The 23,690-nt window shown below is 33.7% G+C and overlaps 1 protein-coding gene across 1 annotated transcript; it reads right to left on the bottom strand.

Moving 5' to 3' along the window:
- Nucleotides 1–19,764: 19,764 nt before the first annotated feature.
- On the bottom strand, nt 19,765–22,838 carry LOC127128260 (heat shock cognate 70 kDa protein 2). Its single transcript, XM_051057501.1, has 2 exons — nt 22,321–22,838; nt 19,765–21,692 (listed from the first exon to the last, which is right to left on the bottom strand). Exons 1-2 carry the CDS (start codon nt 22,532–22,534, stop codon nt 19,954–19,956), a joined length of 1,953 nt encoding a protein of 650 aa, XP_050913458.1. The 5' UTR covers nt 22,535–22,838; the 3' UTR covers nt 19,765–19,953.
- Between the last annotated feature and the right edge of the window lie 852 nt (nt 22,839–23,690).

Raw genomic sequence — 23,690 nt, 5'->3', positions numbered from 1 at the left:
TGATTAGATCCAAACCTAGTTCCCTAAAACCAAAACAAAACCCATGGTTAAATTGATCAAAAGAAATTTTGATTAATTAAATCCTTTGAACTTGTATAATCCCACAGTCTAGATTGGGTGACCAAAAGACCCTTGGTCACCTAATGAGACTTTTCTTCCAAGCTGTGGAGCTCAAGGCCTCAAGACAAGATCATCAATCAAGGCATCCTCAATCATACCAAGAAGTGGATTATCCAAGCACATCAAAGGTGGCATCTTCAAAAACTTGTTAAATCGAAGTTAGAAGAGTGAGACACGAGCCTTAAGCAATAGAGAAGGAATGGGACTGGAGTATTCCTACCCCCATTCTGAATATCTTTGGGTATGGGACGTATGACCCAGCGCTTATCGTATTCACCTCTATTCATAGACTTTAGCACAATTCTAATCACATGATTGACAAGTCTCTTTCACACTACAAAGCATCATGCAACAAGCAAGGACTACGTCAACAACTTATCAATCATGAATCAAGTTGTAAGATACGAGCCTTAAGACATAGAGAAGGAGTGGGACTGGAGTATTCCTACCCCCATTCTGAGTATCTTTGGGTATGGGAAGCATGACCTGACGCTCATCGTATTCACCTTTATTCATAGGCTTTAGTGCAATTCAAGTCGAATGATTGATAAGGTCTTCATCAATACAAGAACAACTATAAAGACTCTTCTCTCTCCACTTGAAGTTTAGGACGAGAGTTACATGCCATGAGCCTTAAGTAGTGAAGAAGAAATGAGACTGGAGTTTTCCTACACTCATTCTGGATATCTTTGGGTGCGAGACGTTTGGCTCGTTGCTTATCGTATCCACCTTTACTCATAGACTTTAGTGTGATTCTTATTCTACAACTATCAAGTCTAATCATTCCAATTCAATCATTCAACACATTCTTTTGCCTCCATCATCTTGTTTTCAACCCTAGTAGGCTGAACTACGAAAACTCTGATTTCCTCATTGCACAATGAGGGTATGTAGGCAGGAGAACCGGTTTCTTTGCGAGCTACCCTATTTATCAATCAATCATTCTCCATTCATTCAATATATACCATATTTTTGAGATCAACTATACTTCTCCTTGGACTCCTTATCTATCCTTTTAGGACGTCCTAATGACAGTCCATCTCTTCATCCTAGAGTTATTTGGGCAAACAACCTCAAACACTTAATCTAGTATTTCTTTTTGGCTTTACCTTATAGTGGCGGCCTTCTAGTCCACGTATTGGTAAATGCCTACCTTGCTCTTCGATTGAGAGTTTATCTCCTACTTGGATCCAAGATACTGCTCTGATTTGATCTCAAATTATTGATTCCCCAGCAAGTGATACACTACTCCTTACACTCCAATATCACAATCCTTCCTTGAAGATGTGTTTGTCTTGTGAGTCCCCATTGCTTAGACAAATGTCTCTCTCTCTCTCTGTTCTCGTAGTTTCGAACTATGATTGCTCTGACTTTCTCATTGCACAATGAGAATACGTAGGCACGAGGATGCGAATCCTTGGCGAGCATACTTCTAATTATTCCTCCTTCGTCTTAGGGCATCATCCATATCTTTCATTATTCATTCTCTACCTTCGATCATAAATCGTTCACCCAGTGACATACTATCCCTTTGACATTGAAATACACTTTCTTTGGCATTCCATATATAATCTTTTAGGACGTCTAACACATAGTCCGCATTTCTACCTAGAGTTGTTTGGCCCTTAACCCAAACACTTAATTCCTTCTTTTTAGCTAAACACCCTATAGTGGTGGCCTGCTAGTCCACATAGAGGTTAAAAGTTGTTTCCCTCTATGGTAGAAATCTCATTTCTCTTATGGATTCCAATATACTTTCACCTTTCGATTTCAAACAATACTTCTTCAGTCACTTATTACCAAGTTCCCTTATTTTGTGACTTCGGTCACTTCACTCCGTTCATCCCATGATGCACTCATATTCTATCTTCATTCACTCCACGTGATTTACCTATTCTTTGAGCCAAATACACTATACCCTTGTGCTCCATCTTGTACCTCCTTGTGAACCAAGAGCTATTTGGCCCTTAACCCAAACACCTAATTCCTCCCTTTTTTGGTTGTTCCAATACAGTGATACAACGTTGTAGGCCCTCACTTGTTGGTTCATACCTATTTACTCTTGGGTTCATCTTTTCACCCCTTGTTGGAGTTCAAAACAACATTATTCTTTGGTTCAGACCATACCTTGATCACAATTCCGTTCATCTCCCGCTTCTAGTTCCTTGAACTACGAAGCTCTGAATTCCTCATTGCACTATGAGGATACGCAGGCATGAAGGCCCTAATCCTCACCGAGCACTCTATCTATTTCCTTTTCCTTTTCCCATTCTTTGCGAGTAATCTTAGATATAACACCTATTCGAGCGAGAACAATCAAAACGGTTCCCATGGAGTACCATGGATGTTTAGGGTGCCAATACCTTCCCCTTGCATAACCGACTTCCTTACCCAGCATATCTTTTTCCCCCGAGTTTTATCGATATTTTCCCTTTCCTTCTGGAATAAATAAATTTTGATGGCGACTCTATTGTATGTTCGAGCATGCGATACGTTCGGGTATATTTCCGCTAGCTTTAGCTATCATCAGGAGGTAAGAGGTAGTGAGAGAGGTACAAGACAAAGAATAAGCAAAGTGACTAGCATGAGGGTATCCCTTGCGCCTGAGGTAACGTATTATGTATTGTCAAGCTAATGACGTAAAACAAGCGTTTGATGGGAGGCAACACATCAGTAATAATTTATTTTTTAGAATTTTGCTGTCAAATATTTTTTTGTAACATGTCACGTTTGCATATTGTTATTGTGTCGAAAGGAAAACAGGGTAGAATAAAGAAACAAAAGTAAACGGAAAGGAAAAAAGATGAGAAGAGAAAGAAAGAAAAAAATATGGGAACCTCCTAGAAGAGACACTAGGCTATCACGCGCATGATAGTCCTGCATCGCGCATGCGATGGGTATAATGCATGCGATATAGACATTGGGAGACTCCATGTACCATTGTCATCACGTCTGTGATAAGTCCATAACACGCAATATGACCATTGTAAAGAGAAGTTACACAAGAGTCAATGCCATCACGTGCGTGGTGCATCCATAATGCGTGCGTTGAGCAACGATCAAAAGCACTATATATAGGGTCTGATTCAATCTCTTTTCCTCACAACTTTTTATATGCTATCTCTCTGTCTCTTTCTTACATATTTATATGAGCAATTTAGACTATTTTTATTTTGTTTCCTCTCTGTGTTTTGTTTCTCTGTGTTTTTTATAGGAACCGTGGGACCAAAAAGAGCACGAGTTGTATGCAGATCTTCTTCAAGGGCTGCCCCCACTTCAACTACTCCCACCTAGCAAATCATAAGTCCTTATTTGAGGTTCATCCAGAGAAGTACCTCAAGATGTTGGACTACCACATTATGAAAGAAAGGGCTTTCGCTAGTGAGGACGTGCAAGGGTGTAAGGAAGTGATTGAAATGCTTCAACAAAGGTGATGGGTAAGTTTTAATAGTTTGATTCATGAAACCAACAAAATCATAGGTTTAGAATTCTACACCAACGCTGATTTTGGCGCGCATGATACCTATCAATCCTATGTGTGTGGTAAGTATATTGACTACTCTCCTACTACTATTAATCTTCTCTTTGATTTAGAATCTCCTTCTGTATGCACCCTTAGGAACTATAGGCAAGAATATAAGGTTATGATTGAGGCATTAGGCCAAGAGATAGTTGAACTATTTTATAGACCTAGAGCGGCGTGAATGGTAGAGCATGACTTAATGTTCCGTCTCAAAACTACCGACTTCCACCAAATCCCTAGGACTTGGGCATCTTATTTTGTACAAACTTTGAAAGCCACATCAAATCAATCACAATTTATTATGAAGCGATGTTTAGGTCCGTTAGCTCTTCTAAATGGGGAAGGGCTATTGATTTGGGGCGTTTAATTGCTGAAAATATCAAATATATGGCTAACGTTGCACAACGAGCTTGTGGGAATTTTTGTGTTATTTATGAATTATGCAGGAGAGCAGGTGTACCCGAGTATCCCGAATATGAAACTCTCCTTCTAACAGCACCCCTTAACGCGTAGGCCATAAGGAGGCTAGAAAACATGCATCAAGGAGAAGTTGCTCAAGAAGACAACCAAGCTGGAAATGATGAAGAATTCAACCTAACACCAATGCAAAATCAACCACAATAAATGCATGGTCAGATGATGTCAGAATTTCATAGAAGGATGGAAGCGCATTCCATAGGGGTTACAAGGTGGACCGAAGAAGTTTCACCCACTTTGTATGCAAACCCTCCTAGTTCGCTCCAGCATTCAGAGGCTTCTACAATCAACAAGAAGACCATATATAGGTTCAATGCTTAAGAGGCCAGTTTGCATAAGTTGGAGAGATGGATAAATACTTCTTCAACCAAGATCATGAGCAAGCAATAAGAAGAGACCACATGCGCACCGAATAGACTCGACAAAACAACGACTTCAACAACACTATGTACAACATGCATAACATTTTCCGTGATGGAAATATGTGAAAAGACATATAGTGTATTTTTAATTTTTGTGATTTTATCTTTGTTTTTAGTTTTAAATAATGTACCTTGAGAAGAGAAATAGTCACTCTAAGTGCTATTTTCCTTCACATTATATTATCAAAAATATGTTCTTAATAAACAAGTTTGTAGATGCTTATGTTTTTTGAGATTGCAAGTTCTAACTTTAACATTGAACAAATGATCCAAGAAAAAAAAAGGGACTTGATCATAATGAAAGAAACTAATAACTTAAAGGCAAAGGAACAAAAAATAATCACCGAATTTGTACTCAAACTTCAGATATCTCATATGGTAAGGTTTGAGCCAAAATATTTTCATTGTTCACTTTTTCTTTCTTAGAGTGTATCCGTGCAATTTTATTTTATCTTGTTTGATCTATTTTCAATTAAGTTTTCTATTTTGATTGACACACATTAAGGCAAGTTCTTTGTTTATTACTTTGAGCCTTTGTAGCCACCTTGTAGTATTAGAAACATCCTTTGCTAACCACTTTGAGCCTAAGCCTTTATTTCGGTGACGTAGTCTACAACTCTTAACCATTTGACTTGAAAGATTCTTTCTTTACACCTTCTCTTTGGAGTTAGGTAGAATTTTGTTTCTTAAAGTTGAATGAAAAAAGATTAAGTTTGGGGTTTCTCTTGGAAGTGAGCAAAGTTTTAAGTCTGGGGTTGGGGTACTAGAGTTAAGTGGTCAAAATTTCAAAAATATTGAGAAAATAAGAAGTAGAAAACGTCACTTCTTCAAAAAATAATAATAAAAAAGAATGATCGAAACTCTAGTACCAACAAGAAGTAACAAAATGGTACGACAATATAAGGAGAACTAGGTACCTAACTTCAAAGTTTTAAACCTACTTTCCTAAAAACATCCTACTCGAACTTAAGCCAAGTTACAACCTGAAAATACCTCTTATATATGTTATGATTTTTATGATAAACTATATTAGAACATGATCAATCTAAGTATAATTTATTTTGCATATTGATTAAGTGATAACCATATCCATTGAGCGAGTAAAGTAAGCTGAGAGACAGGTTGAGTACTCGTCGATGTTGAGGACATTTTTCGAATTTGCCGGATAGAAGTTGGAAGCTTGAACAATGGTCAGGTAATGAAAAAATATGGTGATGTTTAATTGTTATCGTACGACTTGTTGTCTGTTGAAATATGCAGTTACAGATGAATTGCTTGAGGATAGGCAAAGATTCAAGTTTGGGGTTGTGATGACAGTCTGTCATTGCATATAATTAGGCGAAGAATTAGTGAAAAACGAGCGAAAGATGAGCCAAAATGAAGAACAAAGACCCAAGAATGAGTGAAAAGTAACAAAGTATGGAAGAATGGGACTTAGTGAAAACTCAAGTGAAAAGGGGTTAATTTTGACGTAGCTACTGGAATAATCACGTGCGTCATCGCGTGTGCGATAGAGTTTAAAAAGTTACACCGCGTGCGCGATGCTTTATAATGTGCACGATGGGTGTTTTCTATGCTTTTTCTGACGCGTTCTAACCAGTTCTAAGTGCTTTTTAAGGGGATTTTCAGCAGTTTGGCAAGGGCTATGAGTTGTTACATTAGAAGCACGATTTTGCAACATCAAAGGATGATTTTAAGAGCATTGAAAGCCATTGGAGGACAATCCTTCAAGGGAATTCATATACTATTCTTCTTTATTAAATTTGTATTGTAATTTTCATTATGAGTAGCTAAAGCTCCTCTAGGTTAGGCTGTGTGATGGTGAACCTTATTCAATATTGTTGGCATTATATGTTGGTTTGACTTTGTATGAATCCTTTGAATTATAATTTTACTCAGTTGTTGCTTATTCTTAATGCTTTTTATTTGAGATACTCTGTTAATCTGATATTGGACACATAGGGATTACTGACCCTTAGGATATATGTTGGACCTAAGGCAACTGTTATACTTACGTCAGTTGAATAGGGATAAGAGACCCCGAGTAGTGGCATAGGGAATTAACGTTCTATACATCTCCTAACCCTGCTTACGCTAGTGGACTAGGGATAGAAAGCTTCGAGTAATGGTTAGTGAGTTATTTCATGGGGGACTGGCTATAACAATTTTGTTAATTCACCGTGAGATTATAAGGATAAGACCATTGATACAAGGCATCATACATCAACAAGAGAGGATAAGGGGATTCTAATACACAACAACAACTCTCTCCCTCCATTAAAGAAGTGCTAAATATCCTTGTGTGACAGAACTCAAGTCCCGTTACTTAAAAGATTGCAATGAGTAGAGTGTCATACTTAGGTTTATATTTCCTTTTCGTTTGTGTTTAGAAATGTTTAATGTAAGAACTTGTGTTGCTGTATTTTTTTTGCTCATAATGAGCTAAACCTATTTATGTTGAGCAATGTGAAGTTTAATGAAAGTTAGTATTTTATGTTAATATGGTGTGGTTTTAAGTGATGCATTTTACTATGTGACATAATGTTATACCTCTGTTTCTTTGCTTGATCACCTTAGAAATAGGTAAAAGCTGGTTAAGGACTGAGAGATTCATTAACTAACAAACTTCATAACTAAATATGGTTGAAAATAGTAGGATAAGCATATTCAGTAGTTTGGTCACTTTAGAGATAAAGGACTATAACTATAGGGGAAATCAGTATATGAAAAAAGACATACTTTAAATTTATTGTGAGGCCTCGAGAGTTGTTCCCTTAACTTATTGCATATGTTTTTATGTTATAGATATACACCACTAGGTCATTTTCTACCTCATTTATCATGACAGATCTCATCAGACACACACAAACTATGAACTTTATTAGATGGATCATTACCCAACATGCATCTTTCTATTGATTTAACTTCATCATCATCACTTATCATTTATTGTATTTCAACCTGAATTTGTGACAACTCAATATTATTGTTACCATTTTTCTCATGGTTGTTCACATGATTTTAATGAAAGAATCAACGTAAGTTATCACAATCTCCGTGGTACCGATACTCTTACTTTTACAACACTTGCTATTATTTGACTGTGTATACTGGCACATATCAATAATTCACACAACAAGGGTCTCACCAGGAAACAATTTCAATTTTAACATTGATTGTCCAAAACCAAGTTTGTAGCCAAGATTTCAAAGGTATTAAATATATTTTGATGGGACAAAAAAATATTTGACAAGGGTATTTAGACCATTTATAGGATTAGATGGATGTCACCTAAAAAAATATGGTGGAATGTTGTTGGTTTTTGTTAGGAGCGATCATAATGACCAGTATTTTCATATTGCTATTGGAGTTTTTTAGAATGAAACTAAAGACTCCTATAATTGGTTTATTAAGCTGCTTATTTAATACCTTGGTGATTCTAAGTGGTGTTTCATTTGTGACAAGCAAAATGCATGTCTTAGTAACTATGTTATTGTTTCATTAATTTTCTTATTTAAGTTAACTACAATTGTGTTATTGTTGAAGGGCTTGGTGTAAGTATTTGAGGAGAAATACCCTAAATATGAATAGAGGTTTTGTCTTAGAATTGTATACTAACTTTAAGAAGGTTAAAGGTTGTACTTTGTTTATGGATCTTATGATGTCTACAACCAAGGAAGCCTACTATGAAGCACATGCAGTTAAGATGCTGTAACTAAAGGAGGTGAGTTTAAAGGCTTATAAATGGTTAGAAGTTATTCCCAAACAAAAATGGTGTAAGCATGGACTTTCTTTTTATTCTAAGTATGATGCGCTGATGAACAATCTTAGTGAATCTTTCAATGCAAATATCTTGTTACAAAGGGAGAAACCCATTTTAACCATGTTTGAATGGATGGGAAACTATCTTATGGGTAGGTTTGCCATGCTTAGGGAAAAGGTAGATGTGTCTAAAGGATAGATAATGTCTAAACTACTTAGGAGATTAGATATAGAGATAGAAAAAGTGCTAGTTGGACTGCAACATATGCAAGGAGATTAACAGTCCAAGTGACACGGGTGTTGTTCACTGATAACTTTGTCGTTAACTTGGCAAAGTACACATGTCCATGTAACTTTTGGGACTTGCTTGGGGTACCTTGTAGACGTGGTGTAGATGCAATCACTAGGAAAATTAATGATTTCATTAAGTATATCCATAAATTCTATCACATGAAACATATGTGAAATGTTATGATGAAGCAGACACCATTTTAAATGAGAAAAACAAATGCCCTAAAACCATTAATCTTGTAATATTGCCTCAAATCTAAAAGCATAGATCAAGAAGGACAAATAAACTTTGTAGAAGGGAACCATATGAAGCAAACCAAACAGGGTGGTGAAGATCAAATACAAGTCACATGTGCAAGAAATTCTTAGAATAAGGGAACAATAGTAAGACATTCAAAAAGGCCAAAAATAAAATTGTTAATTGTTCACTGCTTGAAATCATCCCATATGAAAATACACCATATGAACATGTGCCTCCTGAACCACCTACATAGGCAAGCCAAACTACAAATGTGCAAACAACACGAAAGAAAAGGTTTAGGTTTTGGAATTGTCTATTATCTAAGTGTACTTCATAATTATGTATTAACATTTTATTTATTGGGGAGGCCTAAAGGGTCTTTGAATAATAGTACAAGTAAGAAGGTTTTAGTTGCATTGAGGGAAAAAAGGGTTTACAACCATGCATTTCATCTTAAAAATTCAACAGTTTCACTAAAAAAGAAAAAGGGTTTTGTGGACCCGCTAAACACACTCAAGCACCTATTGAGCATACTCAAGCACTTGTTGAGCATACTCAAGCACCTCCTGATAATTCTCAAGCACCTCCACAAGTGTTTGTTGATCAAGACTTTGGGTTGCACAAGTTTTCTGAGATTCTCCCTGAGACTTTAACAACATTATTAAATGATGAAGACATTCGAAAGATTCCATATTTGACATTCATCCTATTAGTATTTATACAAGTCCTGTCAACCCACCCATCCTATCAAACAATCCTTTACTTTCAAACAAGTTCCTTCTGTCAAACAAACCCTCTTGTCAAACCAACCCATAATCTTATGCCAAGTTATTCCAAGTCAAGTGGTGTTAGAACCTTCATTGATGTAAGACCTAAAGTAGTCAAGCCGAATGCACTCAAACCACCATGAGTTGTCAAAATAGCTTCAAATAAGCCAAGTATAAGTGATCCTGTAAGTTGTAATTTAGTAAATCTTGTGAATTCATTCATTAAGTGTTAGAAACATAAATTATTTTAATAACTCTTATTTTATCATAATAGGTGAAGAGTATGATTACAAAAAAAGACTAATGATGTTACCCTTCACAGAAAAAAGAGTGAAATCCTTATGAAGTTCAAAACACTTGACATAGTGGGCCCTAGAAAATATGTTGAAGATACCGTTCTGATTGATGATGAAGGTATGATAGCTCATGCACTTTGATCAGTGTATTTTAATACACCACATTTAACTTTGGGCTAAGAGATTTTTTTATGAGTTGTTGCTTTTATTTTACTGTTTTAAGTGTGTTTTCTAAGTTTAGCTTATTTATGTTTTTATTTTAATTCAATTATTTATTTTGTGAATAAGCGGTAATTTGACACCTTCTCACTCTTCAAGTCATAACGCGAGCTACAAGAATCGGATTGACACGTTCTAATATGTGTTGAAAATCTGAGAGGATAAGCTACAAGTTTTATGTTAAAGTCAAACGTTGATTCAGAGTGAAGAAGAGTCAAATAATTCGTTTCATCTTCAGACTTAGTAAAATAATAAGTTTTTGGCCGAATTTTATGTTTTTCGGGTTGGTTGCTATTAGGACCCGGTTTCTATATAATATTTAAACTAAAATACAGTCCTACTGCTAGGGTATTCTGAGTTTTCACGAAAAATAAGAGATTTGTATGATTTTCATGGAGAACTAATCATTTTGGTTGATCTGCTGTATTCAGGTTCCAAAACTTTGGGATTATTATAATTTTGTAATTCAAATTCTTTTTTCATCTAGATCTGTCTATGTTGAATCTCGTTTACTTAATTCGATTTCTTATAGAGTAGAATTGATTTGTTTTGATTGATTTAGGTTTCTTAACGTAATCGCGTTTAACGTAGCTTTTGCGTCTTTTCCGCGTTGTTTTTAACCAAATGCTTAATTCGGAAAATAGGAACATAAGTTAGATAATATTGATTACGCTTGTTTGATCGATATTATAGGCGAAAAGGAAATAGGACCTGCTTAGGGATTTGGAATTATAATAATCGATGATAAGTAGAAACCAAATTAGTAGATTAATTTGTTAATTGTAATTGCAATCAAATTCGTTTAATCATTTATCATCTCTTAATCGAAAATCAAAACCTTGTGTTGTTCCAATCAGTTGGTTAATTTAATTCAAGAGTCCTTGCGATACGACTCGAGTGTCACTTCCATATACTACCCTTATAAGCTAGTTTTTTACTTATGGGACAACATATTAAATTGACGTCGTTGTCGGAGACTCTTTGATAATATTAACTAACGTTAGAATCTTAGATTAGAGTCTTGTTAGCATTTTTTTTGTTTTTTGTTTTTTGTGTTTGATGATTTTCAGGGTTGTAGTATAGTAATAATTATTTCAGCCTATCAAATAACACTCTACAAGCTACTGTTTCGAATTGCTCCGATTTTTTTTCCATAATTTAAGAAATAATTCAACAAACAGTACTCACTTAAATTTTTTTAAAGTGAATTTGACCCTTAATATCACAAATTCCTTGTTTTTCTATTTTATTTGATTTATTTTCTTTTTCCATATTTTAGAAAATATTTGTAGAGTCTTATTTTAATTTTATTTGATTATTAGTGATATTTCCATATATTTTTATATATTTTATTTTAATCGTTTTCCATTTTTCCAAATGTTTTTCTCTTTAAAGACATTATTGATATTTTTATATTTGTTGCATTGCTGGCTCATGATGCATGACTACTAGTGCACCCATTAGCGATAGTGATTCTGATTTTGTATTCTATCATAATTTGTTTGATTATGATTTTGAGTTTAATTATCATAACATGGCTGAACAAAGAACCTTAAGAGAACTTGTTACACCTTATTTACTTTTTCCTTATTTCCCTTCTTTGTGTTGATTTTGATGACACTTATATGTGTGATGTTTGTACTGATACTCACCTATGTTCAGTTTGTGTTGATATTGAAGTTGCCTTATATGTGATATTTCTTATGATATTTCTAATGACAAAGTTGATGTTGCAGATGTAAATATAGTTTCTGCTGCCAAAATTTTGTCATCCATTGAGAAATCATTTGCTTTAGATCTTAAGTCACTCTCTTTAAATTTAATTACGCATATTTGGAATTTTAAGAAAATCTGCCTGTAAATTTTTTATCTAAACTGGAATCTGAACATGGATAAAAAGTGTTGCCAGTATTAAAGAAACATAATAAGGTAATTGGATGGACTTTGGTTGATATTCCTGGTATTAGTTCATTCATGGGTATGCATAGAATCTTACTTGAGGATGGAGAAAAATCATTTAGATAGCCCCAAAGGCGGCTTAACCCCGTGATTTAGATGTTATGAAAATTGAGATTTATATTGCACCAGAGGACAGCGAGAAAACCACTTTTACTTGTCCATTTAACATTTTTACCTATAGAAAAATGTTCTTTGATCTAGGAATAAAAAGTGAGGTACTGATAAAAAAATTCAAAGTCAGTGGGCATCGCCTTAAGTTATTCCATGAGAACCCCACTATGAATAATAGACTACATAAGAGCTCTATCTGGGAAATGTTGCTTATGCAATCGTCTATCTACCTTGATTGTTCGGGTGTGTTATTTCCCCTCTCTCTCTCTCTCTCTCTCTCTCTCTCTCTCTCTCTCTCTCTCTCTCTCTCTCTCTCTCTCTTATTTTATACTTATGTTCTTTTATTGAGGATAATGTGTGTCTTAAGTGTGGGTAGAGAGTAATTTATTTTTGTGTTTTCTTATTTGTCATTTACTTGTTTCTTCTTTTAAAAAAACAATGCATATTTTTTCTTTGGTTTTTGGGTTGCAAGTGTGAGTATTTTCTTTATTCTCTTGAATAAAGACTCGTGGTGTGATGTGAGTGATTTGTTGTGCATTTTTAGTATGACAAGTAGAACTAAATTCTGAATTATGCATCATTTGTGGTAGATCATTAACTTTTGTGAGATTTTGAGTCTAATAATGGATAACATTCAAAAAATTCATCTTTTTATTTCTTATGTGATTTCACTCATATTTGTAAGTCTCTATAACTTAATCCGACTCTTTTTAAAACTATTTGATTACTTGTGCACACTGATATAATAAAAGCAAGTTGTTTCTATTTTATTTTTAGTCAGTTAGCCAAAAAGACAATCTTAAAAATATTGTCTCTTGTTTGAAATCCCTTTGAGCCTATTTATCTCATTCTTTGGTTGAAACTCATTACAAGCATAAAAGTGAAAAACAATTATATCACCTTATTTAAGGGGATGAAAGAGTCTTGTTTGGATTTGTGCGAGGTTGAATTAGCATAAGTTTGATGTTTCAAAGTTGCCAGAAAAAAAATTAAAGAAAAGAATAAAAGGAAGAATATTCATGTTCTTATCATATTCCTTCCAAAAAAAGAAAGAAAAGTAAAAAATCAAAGATAAGAGAAATTGGCTGCACTAAGTGATGTTGATGGAAAATGAATAAATATTGTTTAGTTCAACTCCTAAAATCCCTTTCAGTTCTTTTTAGTTCCTTTAAATTTTAGTCTTGTACCCCTTAGGATTATCTTACATTTATCTTGGTCACGTTATAATCTGAATAAAGCACTTTTGATTTGTGTGCATGTAATTCAAGTGTGAATGTTAGAGTCTTTTCAAGCTTATGGTAGTGCTAATTTTTTTGATGTGCTTTGAGTGTAAACAGTTAACCTGAATACTTAGAGTTGAGAAAACTTTATCTTGTGAGGATATTGTTGCTTATGATGTACTCTCGGGTAAACTGTATTCTTATTTGTTTTGACTGTCACAAAAAGCTGCTCACTAACATCATATTACTTGAAGCTTAGAATAAGGATTTTACTTACCTTTTTTATCCCGAAAATCTTCGAAATTGTATTCTTTGTTTTGTTCTTGTTTTTACTCTATTTTGAATTTTGACTTTAGAGTTTTGTTCGGAGTGCAAAAGTTTAAGTGTGGGGAAATTTGATTAATGTATTTTAATACGCCACATATAGCTTTGTGCTAAGGAATTTTTTATGATTTGTTGCTTTTATTTTACTGTTTTGAGTGTGTTTTCTAAGTTTAGTTTATTTATGTTTTTATTTTAATTTGATTATTTATTTTGTGACTAAGCAGTAATTTGACACATTCTCTATCTGCATGTCATAATGTGAGCTACGAAAATAGGATTGACGCGTTCTAATCTGCATTAGAAAGTTGAGAGGATAAGCTACAAGTTTCGTGTTCAAGTCAAAAGATGATTTGGAATGCATAAGGTTCGAATGGTTTGTTTTATCTCCAGATCTAGTAAAATAATAAGTTTTGGACCAAATTTTATGTTTTTCGGGTCGGTTGCTATTAGGGTCTGGTTTCTATTATAATATTTAAACTAAAATATAGTGTTCTTGTTATGGCATTCTGAGTTTTCACGAAAAATAAGAGCGTTGTACGCTTTACATGGAGCCGATATGCTGTATCCAAGTTCAAAACTTTGAGATTATTAAAATTTTGCAATTCAAATTCTTTTTTCGTTCAGTTCTGTCTATGTTGAATCTCGTTTGCTTAATTTGATTTCTTATATAGTAGAATTGTTTTGTTTCAATTTATTTAGGTTTCTTACTGTAACCGCGTTTAGCGTAGCTTTTGCGTCTTTTCTGCGTCGTTTTTAACCAGATGCTTAATTCGGCAAATCGGAACATAAGTCAGATAATATTGATTTCACTTGTTTGATAGATATTATAATTGAAAAGGAAATAGGACTCGCTTAGGGATTTGAAATTGTAATAATCGATGATAAGTAGAGATCGAATCAGCAGATTAGTTTGTTAATCGTAATTACAATCAAATTCGTTATCATCTCTTAATCAAAAATCAAAACCCTCAATTGTTCCAATCGTTTGGTTAATTTAAGTCAAGAATCTTTGCAATACGACTCGAGTGTCACTTCCATATACTACCCTTATAAATTCGTTTTTGACCTGTATGCGATAGCGAATCACACTTTTACTGATCCAACATGAAGATTCCAAAATTGGTGACAATGTTAAGATAATGAAAAGTTGAATTTTGCACATGCTTATCTCAATAAAGATTCAGTTTGACGCATCTTGAATTTTGTAATATTTTGATAACATTTGGTAGGTTTGGTTTTTTTTTCTACGGTCATGAATACATGTTATTTTGGTATTGTATCAACCTAGTGTCATATTTGTAAAACTATCGTGGGTGGAACAATGTTTTATGGAAATGTTTTAAAGGTTTTGGCAAAATTGTATGTATGAAAGAATTGTATCACCAGTGCAACTAAAAATTAAGCCAAACTATGGCAAAAAATTATGTCAAATTATGGCAAAAATCGGGGCACAATATGAAAATATTAAGACATACTATGGCATAATAGGCCAAATTATGCCAAAATTTAAACATTTGGCAAAACGTTCGGCATAGTAATGTCACAATTCATAACAACTAACATTAACATTAGAAAATTAACCATATTTTCTATCAACAACAACATTTAATTCAACAAAATTCAGATATTAGCAAAGAAAAATGGCAATATACTGTCAAAATTAAAATAACTAATCACCAACATTCCATTTCATTAACAATAATTGTCATTACATTGTTGATGGTTGCGCAATGAAATTTTACACTCATCACCAACATTCCATTATATTTACATACTAAAGCATACACGCTCCTTCAATAAATACTTTCATTACAAAGTTGATGTTAATCAAAAACGAAATTACAAAACATAACAAATTGAATTTTCTGCAACAAGCTCCTAATTCACTTCTTCTACAATTTCGTGTTCTTTTTATTTGAAACTTCAAACAACTCCAACAAATACACTGTAACAAAATTTGCAAACTCACGAAGTAGAACGAAATCACAAACCCTGTGAACTCACGAAGCAGAACAAATTCACTAACTCACAATGCCAAAAGATCAGAACGAATAAATGGTGATGATGAATATCTGCATTTGAAGTTTTAGTCTTCAGGAATTAAGGTTTATCTCAAACATTTCTTTTCTCAGCAATTTAATGAAAAGATAATATAAAAAAATTATCAATTAAAAGATAAATTAAATCTAACGTGTCAGAAAACAAAATAAAACAAAAGCACATATTCAGAGTTGGATTAATAACTTGTTCACACAAAATATTTTATTATCAAAGTACTATAACATATATCAATATTCGAAACATAAATAAATATCAAACTAAACCAACATAAGTACACATACGCGTATGGCAACATAAGACGCGTACCCAGACGTGTATGGCAAGTAGACAGACATGCATGAGACACGTATCCAAGCGCGCATGAGTTCTTTCAGGATAAAATCCTCCTCCACCCATATGTGTATCCATACGCGTATGGAATGGAGCAGTTTTCCCATACGCTTATGCAAAGCATTTTTCATAGGTTTTGACGCCCAGATTTGTCCAAAAAACTCACTTGAGCATTTAAAAGAAGAAGAGTGATATTTTGATGTTTTTATCTTGGATTTGGCGATATAAAGTTCACATGGAGCAAGAAAAATACAACATGAAACACCAATTCACCAAATTCTTCCATTGAAGCTTCCTCCCTTGTTACCATGTATAGTGTATTGTTTATTACTTTTTTAATAAATTTTGCTACATTTAGGAGTAGCTAAACCTTCCAATGCTAGGGACTGGTTACTGTTCTTGATTGAATTGGAATTTATGAATTGACATTTGTAATATTTTAGGTTTTAGTCCCAGATGATTTCTTTCTTTCCGTGCTTAAAGTTTTTCTCTTTCTTATAAATTGATTACCTATTAGGAAGGACTTTCAACAGTACCAATTGATTGAGATATTCTAGGTTACTTATCACCTAAGCCTAGGGGTATCAACTAGAAACTATATTGTTCTTGATAATCAAATGTTTGAGTTTATTTCTAATCTACTATGGACATAGGGCTTGATTTGAATACCAAAGTTTTATTCACCAAGTTATTACAAGGTCAATTTAGGATATCAAACGAGTTTAATTCAAAACTCTCATTTCTAGCATACTCTTCTTATTATTTTACACGATATTAAATTTTTCTTAGTTTTATCTTTTGCAAACAAACAAATGTTAAAACCCTCAAACACCATTTCGTTCAATTAAAATTAAACTGAACTCTAAAATATAACACAGTCCTCGAGATCAATACTTTGGTAACTACCAGTATTATTACTTGTTAATTTATCGATCACATCTCCTCCAGAACAGTCACACGCTTAGTAAGAGAGAAGCATGATGTTACCAATTGATGTTATGTGATTCTCACCATGAATTAAAAAGATAGGACAAGTGTGTCAGAAATTCCTATTGTGTGATTTTTCGAAGTCTTTCCTGAGGATGTTACTTCTCTCCCACCAGAAAGGGAATTGGAATTCTCTATCGATATTTTTCCAGGATCTGCTCCAGTTTCTATCGCTCCATATTGAATGTATCCCGTTGAGTTAAGAAAACTAAAGAGTCAGTTGGAAGAGCTGCTAGCAAAGTATTTCATTTAGCCTAGTGTTTCTCCGTCGGGAGCTCCTGTGTTGTAGGTCAAGAAGAAGGACGGTAGTATGTGGTTGTGCATCGGCTACCGCCAGTTGAACAAGGTTATCATAAAGAACAAATACCATTTACCACGAATTGATAACCTACTAGATCAGTTGAAAGGAGTTTGCATGTTCTCGGAGATTGATCTCAGGTCGGGGTACTATCAAATTCGGGTGAAGAGTTCGGACATGCCAAAAACCGTTTTCAAGATGCGGTATAGGCATTATGAATTTTTGGTTATGCCATTTGGAATAACCAATGTTCCTACCGTCTTTATGGATTACATGAATCGGGTGTTCCAACCATATTTGGACTAGTTCGTGGTGATCTTTATAAACGACATCTTGACTTACTCACAGACTCCTGAAGATCTTGTGAAACACTTGAGGATTGTGTTATCTATCCTCCGAGAGAAGTAGTTGTTCATGGAGTTTAGTAAGTGTGAGTTTTTGATGTCTAAAGTGAAGTTCCTTGGTCATGTCATATCTGAAGGAGGCATAGGCGTAGATCTGTTAAAAGTAGAAGGTGTGGTAAATTGGGAACGACCAAAGAATGTGTTTGACGTTCGAAGTTTCTTGAATTTGACAGGCTATTATCGGAGGTTCATTATAAGATTTTCTAAGTTGGCATTACCGTTGACAAGACTTACAAAAAAGGAAGTTTCCTGCACACTGAGCTTTCAGAAGTTGAAGAAGTTAACTAATGAAATACGTATTCTAAACATATATAATTTATATGTATTTAATATGTAAAAGTTTTTAATCAAAATAAAATATACCGTGATATTATTTTAAAAAATTAATTATTTATATATTTATTTAATGTGATATATATATATATATATATATATATATATATATATATATATATATATATATATATATATATATATATATATATATATATATATATATATATATATATATATATATATATATATATATATATATATATATATATATATATATATATATATATATATATATATATATATATATATATATATATATATATATATATATATATATATATATATATATATATATATATATATATATATATATATATATATATATATATATATATATATATATATATATGAGATTAAAGGTAATGCACTATCAGTGTAAACTTTCTTTACACCATCATTCAATAGAATTATAACGTTCTGCCATGTCATACCAGTATTTTAAAATTAAACGTGTGATTTGGCGGGATGCACGTCTCTGATTGGTTGACAGTGTAAAAATATTTTACACTGTCAGTGCATAGTCCTCTCTCTCTCTCTCTCTCTCTCTCTATCTATCTATCTATCTCTCTCTCTCTCTCTCTCTCTCTATATATATATATATATTATATATATATATATATATATATATATATATATATATATATATATATATATATATATATTAACGAGAAGAGGTTAGCGTTTTGGCTCTTTAGAAAGAAAAAGAATTTAAGTGGATGAAAATAAAATAATAGCACTCTAAAAGTTATAATTTTATTATTTATTAGTTATAACTTTCTTATACAAAGCATTACATGCGGAAATTCTTACCAATATTACCAAATCATTTATGAAAGTTTGGTGTTTTCCGTGTGTTTTCATTTCTTAGATTTTTTCAAACAAGAAAATGAAATTGGAAACTGAAGCAACTTTTACAAATTTTCTAATTTTAGTTTTTAAAACTGAAAAATAAAGTTAATTTTCAAAACGACTATTTTAAAAAGAGTTTATCAAACAAATTTTTTAGTTTTTAGTTTTTAAAAATTAAAAAACTATTTTTTAGAAGCATTTCAAACATTCCCTAAATTTGCATTTAAATCTATTCTTAATTTCTATAAAAAACAACGTATATATTTTTTAAATTTTTTATTTAAAAAAACTGTTTTGGCACCACATTACAATATTTATGTGATAGCTTATTCAAATATTTTATCCTCGAAGCACCTTCCTTCCCGTGCATATACCACACGTGAATTACTCATTCAAGAGAAGAAGTATTCTTACAACTTTTACCATAAAAGTATTCAAGAAATTTAATAGGTGGTCACTGTAATCTGCCAACTAACTTGTAATTGTATTTCAGTCTCGTTGACAACCACAGAAAAGTATTCTTACAAATTTCTATTGATATTTTACATTTAACTTATATAACCATAAAAAAATACTCCCCCATTTTTTTTAAATATTATTTTTTGATTTTTTATCCATATCAATAAAATTAATTATTATTGTTATTTTTCACACAATCTTTTTTTTTTATCTATAATATCCTTTTTCTTCTATATAATAGTTATAAGGGTAATTTTGATACAGTAGACTTAGGTGTAAAATAATTAAAGCAGCTTGATAACAAAAAATTAAGACTAAAATGTAGTAGTACTATTAGCGAAAGGAGTAACTACAAAATACTGTGGTATTCAATCACCACTCAATTGATTAGAAAATAAAATTGCAGTATAGTTGACAAAAGCAAATTCTAAAATAGCAACGACACAAAATTATAACATGCATAAGTTTCTAGCGACGTATCCATCCAATTACTAAACTTAGTCGACCTCCTCAATCTTGGGACCAGGGCCGCCACTGGCACTTGTAGGTGGAGGACCATCCTCATCAATTTCAGGACCTTCACCACCAGCACCACCTTGATACATTTTTGCAATAATAGGATTGCAAACTGTCTCAAGCTCCTTCATCTTGTCTTCAAATTCATCCGCTTCAGCAAGCTGGTTGGCATCAAGCCATTGAATGGCCCCCTCAATTGCATCCTCAATCACTTTCTTATCACCTGCAGAAAGCTTTGAACTGATCTTATCATCTTTGATTGTGTTTCTCATGTTGTAGGCATAGTTCTCCAACGAGTTCTTTGCCTCTACCTTCTTCTTGTGGTCCTCATCTTCACTCTTGTACTTCTCTGCTTCTTGTACCATCTTCTCTATTTCTTCCTTTGACAACCTCCCTTTGTCATTGGTAATGGTAATCTTGTTCTTCTGCCCTGTGGTTTTGTCTTCAGCAGAGACATTCAAGATACCGTTTGCATCAATGTCAAAGCAAACAGTGATCTGAGGAACACCACGGGGAGCTGGAGGAATTCCAGAAAGCTCAAATTTTCCCAACAAGTTGTTGTCCTTTGTTCTTGTTCTCTCACCCTCATAAACTTGAATCAAGACACCAGGTTGGTTATCAGAATAGGTAGAGAACACTTGCTCCTTCTTCGTTGGAATTGTAGTGTTCCTTGGAATCAATACAGTCATGACACCTCCTGCAGTCTCCAAACCTTGAGACAATGGAGTCACATCCAAAAGTAACAAATCTTGTACCTTCTCATTTCCTTCACCGCTCAAAATAGCTGCCTGGACAGCAGCACCATAAGCAACTGCCTCGTCTGGGTTGATGCTCTTGCAAAGCTCCTTCCCATTGAAGAAGTCCTGCAACAACTGCTGAACTTTAGGAATCCTAGTGGAACCACCAACAAGAACAACATCATGAACTGTGCTCTTGTCCATCTTAGCATCCCTCAAACACTTCTCCACGGGCTCCATACATTTCCTGAACAAATCCATGTTAAGCTCCTCAAACCTAGCACGAGTAATTGTGGTGTAAAAATCAACACCCTCATACAAAGAATCAATCTCAATGGTTGTTTGGGCAGTTGATGAGAGAGTTCTCTTCGCTCTCTCACAAGCTGTTCTCAACCTCCTAAGAGCCCTAGGGTTTCCACTAATATCCTTCTTATTCTTCCTCTTAAACTCCTGTACAAAATGATTAACCATTCTATTATCAAAATCTTCACCACCAAGATGGGTATCACCAGCCGTGGCTTTAACTTCAAAAATACCCTCTTCAATAGTAAGAAGAGACACATCAAAAGTACCACCTCCCAAATCAAAAATCAACACATTCTTCTCACCAACACTGGTAGCTTTCTTGTCAAGACCGTAAGCAATAGCTGCTGCAGTTGGCTCATTGATAATTCGCATAACATTCAACCCAGCAATAACTCCAGCATCTTTGGTTGCTTGACGCTGAGAATCATTAAAGTAAGCAGGTACAGTAACAACGGCGTTCTTAATAGTCAAACCAAGATAAGCCTCGGCAATCTCACGCATCTTTATCAAAACCATAGATGAGATCTCCTCAGCAGCAAACAGCTTCTCCTCACCCTTATAGTTAACTCCAATCATAGGCTTTTCACCCGGTCCAGAAATGACTTTAAACGGCCACAACTTCATATCACTCTGAACAGAAGAATCACTAATTCTCCTACCAATCAGCCTCTTCGCATCTGCAAAATTACAATCCTAGGTTAACAACAACAACAAAAAACAACTCGTATCTCAAAAAAAAAATCATCCATGCAACAAATACAAAAATCATTCCAGATCAATATAACAACAATACCATCTTGTTATTCATTCTTTCTCAAATCAATTACTACTAAACGAACTTTCAAGAAATTGTATCAGGCATCTAAATCATAATTTTCTAAATCATATTCAAGATTCAAGACAGTGTAACAAAGAACAAAATTAATAAAAATAGAAATAAAATTCTCACTAAAATAGTAATAATTAGACATAAAATATTTCTTCACATTCAAGACAGTGTAACAAAGATTAAAAATAATAAAAATAGAAATAAAATTCTCACTAAAAAAGTAATAATTAGAAATAAAATATTTCTTCACATTCAAGACAGTGTAACAAAGATTAGAAATAATAAAAATAGAAATAAAATTCTCACTAAAAAAGCAATAATTAGAAATAAAATATTTCTTCACTAAGATCGGTTACGATAACTCCGATGCAAAAAACAGAGTAATTCCAAAGAATGCATAATCAAGACATCACTAATCTTACAAATAAAAACCTAAAATTAAACTTAAAAAGAGCTAGGGTTTGACGATGAATTACCGAAGACGGTGTTGGTAGGGTTCATGGCGACCTGATTCTTGGCAGCATCACCAATCAATCTTTCACTATCGGTAAACGCAACATACGACGGCGTGGTACGGTTTCCTTGATCGTTGGCGATGATTTCGACTCTATCGTGCTGCCAAACACCGACGCACGAGTACGTAGTTCCGAGATCTATTCCGATCGCCGGTCCTTCACCTTTACCGGCCATTGTAACAGAGATAATCGAAGAACAAGAGAGAGAATTTTAGGGTTTCGTTCTTGAAGCTATGAATTGTGAAATTGTGAATGAGTGGTTAATGTAAGAGATTGGTTATATAGGTTAGAGGATGAGAGTCTCTAGAATGTTCTTTGTTGTGAGTGGGGTCCAGTTTGGTTTTTGGTACCGTTGAAGTATTGGGCAAAATTGTAATTACGGATTTTTTTTTCTTTGTTGTGATTGCTTGGTTGGTTCCGCGTAGTTATGGACGAAAGACTAGTAGCAAAAGTAACGAGATCAGATTCACACTTGCTTTCGGACAACACTAGTGGTAATGTAATGGTAACGCGTTAAGAAAGAACAACTAGAAACTAGCTAGGAATTTGGGTTGGATATTGGTCGACTTTGTGTGAGTCTAATAGGCCCATCTTAGCCCAAATTGAATAGGCAAATGATAACACTTGCATTAGAAAAATAAACGAGGGTTTCTCTACGCACCTCATATGTTTTTTTTTATGTACCACGCGTAATTTTAAAAATATCTCATGTTTTCAGAGATACATCTTCGAACACACATAAAGGTAAATTAACGTTAAAATATTTTGGAGATACATCTCTGAAAAATTTGGAGGTTAAGTCGTGACAGATATTCTCCTTCCTCATTTCACATTGTACTCGACTCTTAACTCAAAAAAAATCTCTCAAAGGCTCAAAGGAACATCAATCTTCATTTGTAACATCATCCAATTTCATCAAAAACATCAAGTTGTTGTAAGTTTTTTGAGTTTTTGAAATGTTTGAGTTTCGATGTAAATGAATAGAAATCAATGATTAGGGTTAGAAATGAGTAGAAATTACATTTAAGATAGTTTATTCATAGTGTATTAGTTGTTTGTTGGCTGAAATTGATGATTAAAACAAAATAAAAATTCATTTCATTGTGGTACATTACGTCATTGTCGCGACCTCTAAGTTGTAGAAAATTCCGGAGATGCATCTCCGGAAATTTTCAGCGTTTAAGTTTCCCATGAACCGGAGATCCATCTTCTTGATTTTTCAAAGGTTTTCCAGAAACCAGAGATGCATCTCTGGAAATTTCTCAGTGTTTTTTTTTCTTGCTTGTGTTGTTTGCATGCATTAATGGTCTGATTTACTATAAATTACAGGT

The sequence above is a fragment of the Lathyrus oleraceus genome, chromosome 3 (genome assembly GCF_024323335.1).
Source record: "Lathyrus oleraceus cultivar Zhongwan6 chromosome 3, CAAS_Psat_ZW6_1.0, whole genome shotgun sequence".
Lineage (NCBI taxonomy): Eukaryota > Viridiplantae > Streptophyta > Magnoliopsida > Fabales > Fabaceae > Lathyrus > Lathyrus oleraceus.
The sequence above is the reverse complement of the archived record's forward strand: the minus strand, read 5'-3'. Positions and strand labels throughout refer to the sequence as shown.